This window comes from Hemiscyllium ocellatum, chromosome 10, assembly GCF_020745735.1.
Source record: "Hemiscyllium ocellatum isolate sHemOce1 chromosome 10, sHemOce1.pat.X.cur, whole genome shotgun sequence".
NCBI classification, from domain to species: domain Eukaryota; kingdom Metazoa; phylum Chordata; class Chondrichthyes; order Orectolobiformes; family Hemiscylliidae; genus Hemiscyllium; species Hemiscyllium ocellatum.
Window position 1 is genome coordinate 65,577,223 of NC_083410.1, and position 12,480 is coordinate 65,589,702.

Genomic DNA, 12,480 nt, shown 5'->3' on the forward strand with positions numbered 1-12,480 from the left:
AGCACCAATGCTCCTCATTAAGTGAGGAGGAAAACACAAGATTGAAGGGAACTCCAACTTTTTATGAATTTACAATGAACACCACAGCAAATGGATCCTACAAAAATCATTCAAATATTAGAAATTTGAAATGAAAATAAACTGGAAATACTCAGCAGGTTTGGAGCATCTGTAGAGACAGAAAGAGAATCCATGTTTTAGATCAATGATCTTTCATTAGAATTTAAACAGGACAAACGGGGAGGTAAACAAAAACAAACAGGAAGGTCTATGATAGGGTGCAAGACTGCTGACATTAAATTACACAAGAGTTTGTGGGAATTGTGAATGGTAACAGGACAATGAAGGTAAAATGCATAGAACACAATGGCAGAACAGTGAATAATTGCATTCCAAAGACAGAGCAAAAAGGAAAAACAAGATTACAAACTAAACACGCAAAGAAATGGAATGTGCACTCCCAGCAATCTATTTGCATCGGCACGATTTCACGTACACAAACAAATGACTTCCATGAAATTAAGTGAATCCTGCATCTATAACTGTACATGTCAATTCAGAATCACAGTCTCATTTTATGTTCTTTCCCTCAGGACTTGAACTCCTTTTAACAGTATAATGATGGTAGTGGCAACTGACTGTCCTCAGAATCAATAGAAAGTGAACTTACATACCAAAGGGAATGGGAATTCTGTCACTAATGACATGGCTTGAAGTTGGAACCTGAGTCAACAAGTCAAATGAATGAGTGTGAAACAAAAACAGAAATTGCTGCAAAACCTCAGTGAGAAAGACTATTCAGACAAAAGGCACCAAAAGAATGTGTAAGCACGTGTTTCCCCATCAAGCAGCCTCTGTCAGTGTATGGGTGTGTGAATGTGTGTCTGCAGCAAGTAGCCTGTGCGTCCATGTCAATGTGCATGTATGCCTGTTTGGCTCACTCCAGTCTCAGGGTCTGTGCACAGATATGGACTCTATCTCATGTTACACTACTGAGGAGGAGGAAGCCGGTTTTAGAAGCGCTTCTGGCTTTATATTAGTTTGAAATATTGTGCAGGTAGCCAGTTTAAATGAAAAAGTGAATTAGAAATAAATCAGATAGTTCAATTAGAAATATAGTTACACACAGCATTTTACATTTTCACACATTTGTGGCAAAAATATTTGGCTTTAATAGCCAGAGCAAGAGAAAAAGAAATAAATAGTAATATTCCACTCTCTGTGTATACCTTGACACACACAAATAAAATTACAGCAATGCAAATAAGAAATCTAACAATTTACAGGACCTAGTCCTATCTTTACTCTGTCATGTTCAAGTGAAGATATTCTAATTGCCCATGGAGGAAAAAGTGGTTCAAAAACAGCATGTGGAGTCCTTTAATGGGCAGGTGCCTATGCTGCAGGAAGAATGCAGTCTAGAGTGAATGTGGACTCTGTCATTCAAAATGTAAGCTGGCTGTCAAGACATACGGTCACTCAGAGTTGGGCTGTTGCTCCAGAACACGAGGAATTCAAGTGCTAGAAATTTGTCCCAGACCGGAGCTCCCCTCTGCACTCTTGTGAGCACACTGAGGTGTAAAGTAGCCACTCAACGAGAGCTGGGGACTTTACACTGTTCATTGTTTAGGCTCACTTTCTTCATATGTTTCATGTAAAGATCATATCTTTTTATTTCTCTGTTCATTTTGATTGTGGATTGAAATGGGAGAAGATCTGTATTAAAAACCAAAAAAATTGTTAAAGACTGCAATACTATGTGAAAGCAAATAACCCGCTGCACACTGTAAGTGCTGTTTACTTAGTTGCTGGGTCAAGCAGTAGTTAATGGCTTACAGATGAGCTGGAAGAACACAGCAAGCCAGGCAGCCTCAAGAGGAAGAGAAGTCAACATTTTGGGTATAACCCTTCTTCAAGAATGGAGGCAGGGATAGGGGTAGCTGAAGATAAAAGGTGGGTGGGAAGAGTGGCGGAGTGGTGAGGGACTGATAGGTGAACACAGGTTGTGGGTACGACTTGGTTGGTCGATGGAATTCATGATGTGAACCAGGCCTGTGTCCATCTGTGCTGCAGTACAATTCTGCTGCTATTAATGACCCACACTGCCTCAAGGATACCCAGTCAAGATTTGCTAGGTGAAAGTGATTCTGAATGTGAAGCTGGGACTTTGTCGCCACAAGGACTGTGCAATGGTCACTCGAACCTTGGACAGATTCATCTGCAACCAACATACTGGTAAAGGTATGGTCAAGTATATTTTTCCCTATGTTGGTTCCCTCACCAGCCACTGCAAGACTCAGTAGTATGTCCTCTAGTAACTGTGCCCTTTAGGACCTGACCAGCTTGATCAGTAGTATTGCTGCCGAGCCACTCTTGATGGTGGAAACTGAAATCCACAACTCAGAGTATATTTTGTGCCCTTGCTGATCTCAGTGCTTCCTTCAAGTGTTGTTCAACATGGGTGAGTACTAATTCATCAGCCTAGGAAGGACAGTACATGGTCATCAGCAGAAGGTTTCCTTGTCCATGTTTATCCTGTAACCATGAGACTGCATGTTAAAGGACTCTCAGGACAACTTCCTCCCAACTGTATACCACTGTATCTCCATCTCTGCTGAGGCTGTCCTGCCAATGGGGCAGGATATATCCAAGGATGGTGATGGTGGTGTCTGGGACATTGTCTGTAAGGTATGATTCTGTGAGGATGACTATGTCAGATTGTAGTCAAGATTAGAGTGGAGCTGGAAAAGCACAGCAGGACAGGCAGCAACCTAGGAGCAGGGAAATCGATGTTTCGGGCAAAAGCCCTTCATCAGGAACAGGTCCATTCCTCATGATTAGATTAGATTACTTACAGTATAGAAACAGGCCCTTCGGCCCAACAAGTCCACACCGACCCGCCGAAGCGCAACCCACCCATACCCCTACATTTACCCCTTACCTAACACTACGGGCAATTTAGCATGGCCAATTCACCTGACCCGCACATCTTTGGACTGTGGGAGGAAACCGGAGCACCCGGAGGAAACCCACGCAGACACGGGGAGAACGTGCAAACTCCACACAGTCAGTCGCCTGAGTCAGGAACTAAACCCGGGTCTCAGGCGCTATGAGGCAGCAGTGCTAACCACTGTGCCACCGTGCCGCCCTCATGAAGGGCTTTTGCCTGAAACATTGATTTTCCTGCTCCTCAGATGCTGCCTGACCTACTGTGTTTTTGCAGCACCACTTTAATCTTGACTCTGATCTTCAGCATCTGCAGTCCTCACTTTCGCCTATGTCAGATTGCAGCTCGACTGGTCTGAGAGACGGTTCTCCCATGGCATGGCATTGTGTGGCAAAACTTTTATTTGCCACTTTTCAGCCAAAGCCCAATTATCGTCTAGGTCTTGTTGCATTTGGAGTTGGATTGCTTTAGTATCTGGCGAGTTGTCATAGAGGAAAAGGACTTTGCTGTCACCCCATTTTCAATCTTTTGGTTTTGTTTGAGCCAGACCTTCTCCTGACCTCTCCCTGCCCTCCCTCGTCTGTTCTCTTTATTAGTTTAATGTACTTTCGGCAATCCTATTCTGTTTCAGATTAAAACAAGTCAAGTGACAGAATTTCTACCTGTGATGGTGGTCTTGTGGTGCAATGATAGTGTCCCTGTACTAGGAGGCCCACCTGCTCCAGAGATGTGTAAGAACTTCTTTGAACAAATCGATTAGAAAATATCTCCTATCTGTGCCAATACTAATGTCAATATTTTATGAAATTCTTCATTCCCACACCAATGTTTCGCCTCTATAACTACCATGTTTGCTTCTTCCTCTTTGGATAGCCTCTACCTTTACACTTCCTAGCTCAACATTGCAGTTGACCTTCGCAGTCTCTCTCCTTATCCTCAAAAAGTAGCAAGTACACTATACCTGTTGAAGGCAGCTGATGTTTGCAAGACATCCATCTCCCCTCAGTTCTCCCTATCCTGTTGACTAAGTAAAAAACCTCACCTTCCTATACCTATGGATTTTTCTGGGCTGTGATTGTGATATGGAATAAAGTATCCGAAAAATCCTCCCCATCCCTCTATGTTCGTGCATTCTCCAACACTAATATCAACTATTCACACTTGTAATAATTTGCTCCTCTCTCCCATCTTCTGCTGCTGAAACTATCATTCTTCTTTTCACCCAAAACTCCATTTGTCACCTTGCCAGCTTTCCACCACACTTCTTCACCCCTTACCTGCCATTCTCAACCAGAAACAAATCATATTTAAAACCTTTACATTTGCATTTGTAATCTTTCTTGGCTTTGTTCCCTCCCCTTCTCTGACCTACTCTAGCTGTCTAACTTTCTGAGAACATTTCACTCCTCCAATTCTAGCCTCATGTATTATCTCATTCTTTTATCCTACCATTAGCAGTTACAGCTCAATTCTGTAAATTATAATTTCCTCCCTAAATATGGTCTTCACCACATGGGTCTCTTTTTCAGTGAGATGCTCATTAAAATCTACCTCTTTATTCAAAAAGGCTTGGTGTCAAACAATTTCTGATATTGCTTCCATGAAATAATTTGGGGCAATTTACTTTGTGAAGTTTTATGTAATTGCAAATTGTTCTTAGATAGAAATACAAAACAATTACATTTAACATTATATTCACCTGCCACATTATAAACTATAAAATAACAAATGCCACACATTTCAACTATATGAGCAGCCCCAGATTAAATGAGTAGATAAAAGAAGATTCTTAACTTCAGCAGGAACAATTTAAAAACAACTGCCTAAAATTAAGCAAGATCAAATTTGGGGAGATGGAATTAACCCAATAGTAATGACAGGCCAAAAAGGACAGGTGTTAATCTGGGAAATGATAAACAGACCATGGCAGGAAGGGACAGAGAGTACAAATCTAAATTAACAGCTAAGGTTAGAGCCTTCAAAAATAAAAACAGGACAGAGCTAAAGGGTCTATATTTGAATGTAATTAGCATTTAAACAAAAGATATATAGTAGTGTAAATAGGAATAATTGAGTATAATCTGATAGACATTATAAAGGTACGGCTGCAAGATGGCATATTGAAGCTTGAAAGATATTTAAAAAGGACAGGAAGTTAGGAAAAGGTGAATGGGAGGCTCTGTTAATAACAGGTAATATTAACCCAAGAGATAGGTGACCAGAGTTCACAAAACCAGTATGAAGAAGTGGTTTGGGTGGAGATTTCTTACTGATATTATTGCTAGGACAATTAATCCAGAGACCCAGGCAATGTTCTAAGGACCCAGGTGCAAACACCACCATGGTGGAATCTGAATTTGATAAAAATCTGGAATTAAGAGTCTACTGACGGCCATGAAACCATGTTGATCGTCAGAAAAATCACTTGGTTCAGTAATATTCTTTAGGGAAGGAAACCGGTCCTCACCTGATCTGCCCTACATGTGGTGGCTGGAAGTTTGCAGCAATAGTGGACTGTCACAGGATAGAAGCATCATTACTTGAGGAAGGTACTAACGTAGTGGTAATGTCACTGGCCTAGTAATCCAGAATCTACGTTCATAGCAAATGGTGAAATTTGAATTGAATAAAATTTGAAAATGAAAGCTAGGCTAATGGTGACCATGTAAGCATTGTCATGATCGTAAAAACACACCTAGCTCACTCATATCCTTTAGGGAAGGAAACTGGTCCTCACCTGGTCTGGCCTACATGTGGCTCCAGACCCTTAGCAATGTTGTTGATACTTGACTGTTTTCTGACCAATTAGGGCTGGGCAATAAGTGCTGGCCTGGCCAGAGACATCCACATCTTGTGAATTAATTAAAAAAGATCACTTGTGAGAATGGTGTATCGAACCTAACTGCAACCACACTGTAGGACAGGATATACTATAAGAAATAATTTGCAGTGTCAGAAATATGGATTTTAATCTACATATAGTTTGGAAAAACAGGTATTCAAGCTGAGGAGTTTATAAAGATTATTCAAGACACAATATGAAAGAAAGCTAGCTAGAAATATGTTTGAAAAGGTATGAGTTTCTACAGATTTTAAAAATAAAAGATCCGATAAGTAGGGTATGGAGAATTAATAATGAAAAAGACGCCAGATGAATTTAACAAGTATTTTGCAGCAGTCTTCACTATAGGGATATAAGAAATATCCCAAAATAGTTGTAAATCAGGAAATGGAAAGCAGGTATGGAGTAAAAAATGCAATCTCCTGGACGCGATAAGTTGCAGCTACAGACTAATAGGTGCCCAGGACCTGATGTATTTTATATTAGGGTCTTAACAATGTCCAGTGTGATCATTGATGTGTCTGCTTTAATTTTCCAAAAAGCTCCAAATTTGAGGAAGTTCCATTATATGGGAAATTAATGAATGTAATTTTCTTTATTCAAAATGAGAGAGGGAGACAGAAAGCATGTCAGTTCAATTAATATCTGTCATAGGGAAGATGTTAGAAGCTGTTATTCAAAAAGAGGGCACTTAGAAAAGCTCAAGGTAAGCAGGCAGATTGAACAACGTTTTGTGAAAGCAAAATCACATTTAACCAATTTATTGGAGCTTTTTGAGGAGGGTAAATTAAATGAATTGGTCAAGGCGCCATATCAAAAGTGGAGAAAGTTGCAGAAAACAGATGCTCAGAAGGGCTAATATATTCCCAGGGATTGAAGGCTGGCCAGCTAACAGGAAACAGAGTAGCTAGCAAAATGTAATGATTGGTGTGCTCCAGGGACAAGTGCTGATGTCTGAACATTTTCAAATTTATATAAATGACATGAATGAAGGGACCAAGGGCATATTTATCAACTGCTGGTGACACAAAGACAGGTATGAAGCTAGGTTGTGAATAGGACATAAGGAGGCAATGAAGAAATGCAGGCAAAGATGTAGAAAATTGAGTAAAATGTTGGAAAATATGAATCCATCTGTGTTGATAGAAAGAATTAAAAAGAAGCATATTAGCTGAATGGTGATAGATTGCAGAGATCTGAGTAGCAGAGATATCTGGCTGCTCTAGGGACGATCGCAAAATAGCTAGAATACAGGCATAGACATTAAGAAAGAAGCTAATAGAATGTGACAGCTTATTGAGAGGGCAATTGAAAACAAAAGCTGGGAGGTTTTGCTTCAGTTATATAGGGTATTAATGAGACCACATCTGGAGCAGTGTGTATCACATTGACTTCCTTCTTTAAGGAATTTGATGTAAATGCATTAGAAGCAATTCAGAGGGTAACCAGAATAATTCTAGGAGTTGGTGGAAAGAATTATTTTCACTTTAGAGACCATCTAGAACTTAGGCTCACTGTTTAAAAATAAGGGGTTGCCTATTTAATACAAAGATAAGCCGAATTACTTTCTTACAGAAAGTTGAGTGTCTTTGGAATTCTCTTCTTCAAAATGTGGTAGACGCAGAGTCTTTAAATATTTTTAAGGTAGAGGTAAATAGATTCTTGACAAGCAAGGTGTTGAAAATTATTGGAAGTAGGCAGGAACATGTTACATTTTGGGAAAGCAAATCTTAGCAGGACTTTTAAACTTAATGGTAAGGTCCTGAGGAGTGTTGCTGAACAAAGAGACCTTGGAGTGCAGTTTCATAGCTCCTTGAAAGTGGACTCCCAGGTAGATAGGATAGTGAAGAAGGCGTTTGGTATGCTTTCCTTTATTTGTCGGAGGATTGAGTACAGGAGTTGGCAGGTCATGTTGCGGCTGTACAGGACATTGGTTAGGCCACTTTTGTAATATTGCGTGCAAATCTGGGCTCCTTCCTATTGGAAGCACATTGTGAAACTTGAAAGGGTTCAGAAAAGATTTACAAGGATGTTGCCAGGGTTGGAAGATTTAAGCTACAGGGAGAGGCTGAATAGGCTGGTGCTGTTTTCCCTGGAGCATCGGAGGCTGAGGGATGACCTTACAGAAGTTTATAACATCATGAGGGGCATGGATAGGATAAATAGACAAAATCTTTTCCCTGGGGTAGGGACGTCCAGAACTAGAGGGCATAGGTTTAAGGTGAGAGGGGAAAGATATAAAAGAGACCTAAGGGGCAACTTTTTCACTCAGAGTGGTATGTATATGGAATGAGCTGCCAGAAAAGTGGTAGAGGCTGGTACAATTGCACCATTCAAAAGGCATCTGGATAGGTATATGAATAGGACGGGTTTGGAGGGATATGGGCAGTGTGCTGGCGAGTGGGACTAGATGAGGTTGGGATATCTGGTCGGCATGGACGAGTTGGACCAAAAGGTCTGTTTCCGTGCTGTGCATCTCTATGACTCTATGTAGTCATCAGATCAGCCATGACCTTTTTGAATGATGGAGCATGCTCAAAGGGTGGGGTGGTCTACTCTGCTCCTAATTCTATTTGTTTTAAATCAGGCCCATGTAGTTGCTGTTCAAGACCTTCAACAAATCAGAAAAAAAATCCACTCTACACCTTATAAATCTGGTGACCATTCCTTCTTGGCTGATTCAATGACTCTATAACCTGAGCTTCCCAGAGTGCTCTGAGTGACAAAAATAATTGAAAAGATGGAAATAAAGTTCAAAATCGGTTTGTACAAAGACACACCCACAGAAAAATATATTTGTGAAGAAGGCGCTTGGTATGCTTTATTGGTCAGAGTATTGAGTACAGGAGTTGAGAAGTCATGTTGCAGCTGTACAGGACAATGGTCAGGCCACTGTTGGAATATTGCATGCAACTCTGGTCTCCTTCCTACCAGAAAGACGTTGTGAAACTTGAAAGGGTTCAGAAAAGATTTACCAGGATGTTGCCAGGGGTGGAAGATTTGAGCTATAGGGAGAGGTTGAATAGGCTGGGGCTGTTACCCCTGGAGTGTCGGAGGCTGAGGGGTGACCTTACAGACATTTGTAAAATCATCAGGGGAATGGATAGGATAAATAGACAAAGTTTTTTCCCTGGGGTGAGAGAGTCCAGAAATAGAGAGTATAGGTTTAGGGTGTGAGGGAAAAGAATTAAAAGAGACCTAAGGGATAACCTTTTCATTCTATGACTCATAATTTGGTTGACTGTGCTGTCAAAATCCTCTGATACAGTCTCAAACATTGAAAATACCAAAGTGTTTTGCAAATGATTACCTGTTGAAGCGAGGATCTGCATAGGCATCAGGAATATTAAGAACCTCTCCCGTTCGTGCTACTTGCCCAGCAATTCCTTTTTCAATTGAAAATCTATGCAGCAAAAAAGAGAGGGTTTGGGAGTTTTCTGCATTTTGAAGACAAGCTCGCATATCAATGATTCAGCAAATTTCAATTGTTCTACCAACTCTGAAATATTTTGAACAATACAAAATATTTTAGTTTAATATACCAAACTATGTTACAAAGGTTAAGAACAATCACAATTTGCCTCAAATGTTTCAGCGTATTTTGGAAGCTTTTGTATCAACTTCTACCTTTTCTTAAAATGATGCCTTGTTCAAGATCCTCTAGTGTTTAAAACAATGACCGTACAACTGTTCCGTATAGTATTGATATGTTTATGATACAAATGTTAGCATCTTGAATTATAATTCCTTTCGATGCTGCATCAATTGATGTTTGTCAGCAAAATATATAAATGCTCTTGAAAAGATTTAAAAGACACACATTTAGCATTTATGTGTTACTACCACACTGCATGATCCAAAGCAATATTCCTAATTATTACAAAACTGCCGCAAAGTTCACTTCAGTTTCAGTACCAGATGTGACTTAGTACAAAGCAAAAATTTGAGCTAATCTTCACAATTATATTTACCTTTCTTCTTCATCATGTCATATTTTAAATGGAAAATCAAAGTTATATTCAGTGCAGGTAAATCAACAACTTGGTACCTAATCTCTTTGGTTTTCTTGAAAACCGGCCTTCCTTCCTTCTCTTCACCGATGTCAAACAAGTCTGAGTACAACTCTTGGTTACTGTGATCCACCTGAAAGAACGCACAACGATCTGCGTTCACCAAGTTTTTTGCATTTATCTGGAAAAATAATTTAAAAAGGTAATGAGCAGCAAGCAAAATCACAAAGCCATTGTCTTTTCCAGAGTCAGGATGATTCTTGAACTAAGAATGGCAGACCAAACCCGGAGATGGAAGTCTCACACCCATTCCTGACCAATACAGTTTTTGCTGGTAGGTGGGGAAATAGGACATGAATCGCCCTCAAAAGCAGGAAAGGTAAATCTGTTTGGCTACATGAAAATAGTGTTGAGTTTAAGCAGATCACATTTTCACAATCCAAAGGCCTGAACCCACTGTGTGGGAATCACTCATTCATGAAAGAGATGTAAAATATTTTGAAAGGCAGATAAGGCTTGTTTAAGTGTCATGATCTGAAATTACTCTTTGCAATAGACTTCATAGTTGAAATTTTCCAAGAGGTCTTATCACAAATGAGCCCATTAACGATGCTTAGTTGCAGTTCATAAGTTTCAAGATCACTTATTTCGGTAGGTCAGAGTCAAATTCCACATTTTGATTAGCAGTTTTACATGGCAATTAAAATATTAGCTATCTTCAATGTGTTTACTGAATAATCGTTTGTTTTTGGAGCATCCAGTCTGATCTGCTACTTCATGATGTCATGGATGATCTGATAATCCTTAACTCCATTTTTTTGTCTGATCTTTGTAACATTGATTCATTTACTGATTAAACATACATCTATGTCAACCTTGATGATCCAGTCATAACAGGCTTCTCCAATAAAGGATTTCACCGATTCGCAATCCTCGGAGAAGAAATGCTTCATCATCTTGTTCTTAAATGGGCAACCGCTTGTTCTGAGATGGTGCCCTCTGTCTAGACTCTCCCACAAGGAGAAATACTGCTTCCACATCTATCCTGTAAAGCCCAAGAAATCTATACATTTCAATAATTTTGTTCATTCTTCCAAATTACAATTGTAAACACCCAATCGACTCAATTTCTCTTCATAAGAAATTCCTCTATGCCTAAGATCAACCTAGTGGATTGCCTCCAATATCAGTACAACTTTCCCTAGATAAAGGAACCAAAACTGCTCATTGAATTCTAAGTGTGGTCTGACTAGTGCCTTGTACAGACATTACAAGTTCAAAAAATATAATTTATTTTCACCTCCAAAATAGATTTGGAGGTCTTCTCATTATGGATACTTGCTAAGTGACTTTAGAGTGGCATGGGAATGGAGATGCATGGAGGAAACATAAGGTGATATGGAGATGGTATGGAGTTATGAGATGGCGCTCGGTCAGACCTAGAAGATAGTCACGGAGCAATTGGGTCAGGTCAGAAGTAGTCTGGTTGAGAATTTAGTTGAATTGGTTCAAGAGGTACTGGGTTAAGGACAACTAGGAGAAAGTGAGGACTGCAGATGCTGGAGACCGAAGTTGAAAAATGTGGTGCTGGAAAAACACAGCAGGCCAGGCAATATCCGAGGAGCAGGAGAATCGATGTTTCGAGCATAAGCCCTTCTTCAGGAATGGGTTAAGGACAGTTGAGGAGGTTTGCAGAAGGGGTCAAAAATGGAATTATCTAGGTGTTAAATTAGGTCTTAACCTATCTTGCAATTCCTTAGTAACTATCCAAGCAGGTAACATTGAATTGTCCAAAATCTCCAAGTCTAACATTCAAAAACATCTGCAGAGATTCCCAGCAGCAAGGAATTGTCCATCCTCAGTTAATTCCAATGTAGGTCTTCACATCAGAGTTCACAGAGTTCCGAAGCATATCTTTAGTCATATATCAGGTTTCAAAAGATTCAGCAACTGGAAAATTTGGTTCAATAATATGATCAAAAGAATAATGCAATTGCATGTACTTGCTATTAACCTTTTCTACTATTAATCAATATGCTCATGTTTATAATGGAAAGAGCTCCATCAATGCTAAGCGAAACTAAGAGTTTCTTGAATAAGCAGTAAAAATAAATTAGTGAAACTGAGCTATCAAGAGGTAAAGAGGACGGCTTGCAGTAGAAGCGGCTATCGTAACATTGCATCCGATACTTGACAATAGGAAAGAACTTGAAGAAGAAATTTGTCATGCTGTCATACTCTCCATTCAGTGGAGAAGTTAAATCAGCCCAGATGTTAGACAGCATTTCAATGGAGAAGGTCTTTTTTGTTTTTGAGATGAAAGCATAACTGGCTAACTGGCCACCACCTATTGCCCTTGCAGAGAGGCTGTTAGAAAGGGAATCAAAGGGTTTTGATCTACCAAAATCCACCTGACATTTGTGGCACAAATGTTATTTGCTACTAAATGTTGTCCAGATCTTGTTGTACTTTGACACACGTATTTCATTACCTGAGGAGTGCTGAATAGAATATAGGACTGTATAACACAGGACTGGGCCCTTCAGCCCATGATATTGTGCTAAACATGATGCCAAATTAAAGTAATCCCTTCTGCCTGTTGTTGGTGCTAAATATTGGGCAACTGTCAGCAAACATTGTCACTTCTGACCTCATAATGGAGGGAAGACCACTGATGAGGT

General features: G+C 39.8%; 1 protein-coding gene across 1 annotated transcript in view; it reads right to left on the reverse strand.

Annotated features, from left to right (window-relative positions):
- The window catches only part of pde10a (phosphodiesterase 10A), a 231,097-nt gene that overhangs the window by 64,505 nt on the left and 154,112 nt on the right, over window positions 1-12,480 (reverse strand). Inside the window, exons 11-12 of the mRNA XM_060830963.1 lie at window positions 9,838-9,980; window positions 9,100-9,192 (exon numbers count right to left, since the gene is read on the reverse strand). Coding sequence (XP_060686946.1) covers window positions 9,100-9,192; window positions 9,838-9,980 — 236 coding nt within the window. The remainder of the gene's footprint in view (window positions 1-9,099; window positions 9,193-9,837; window positions 9,981-12,480) is intronic.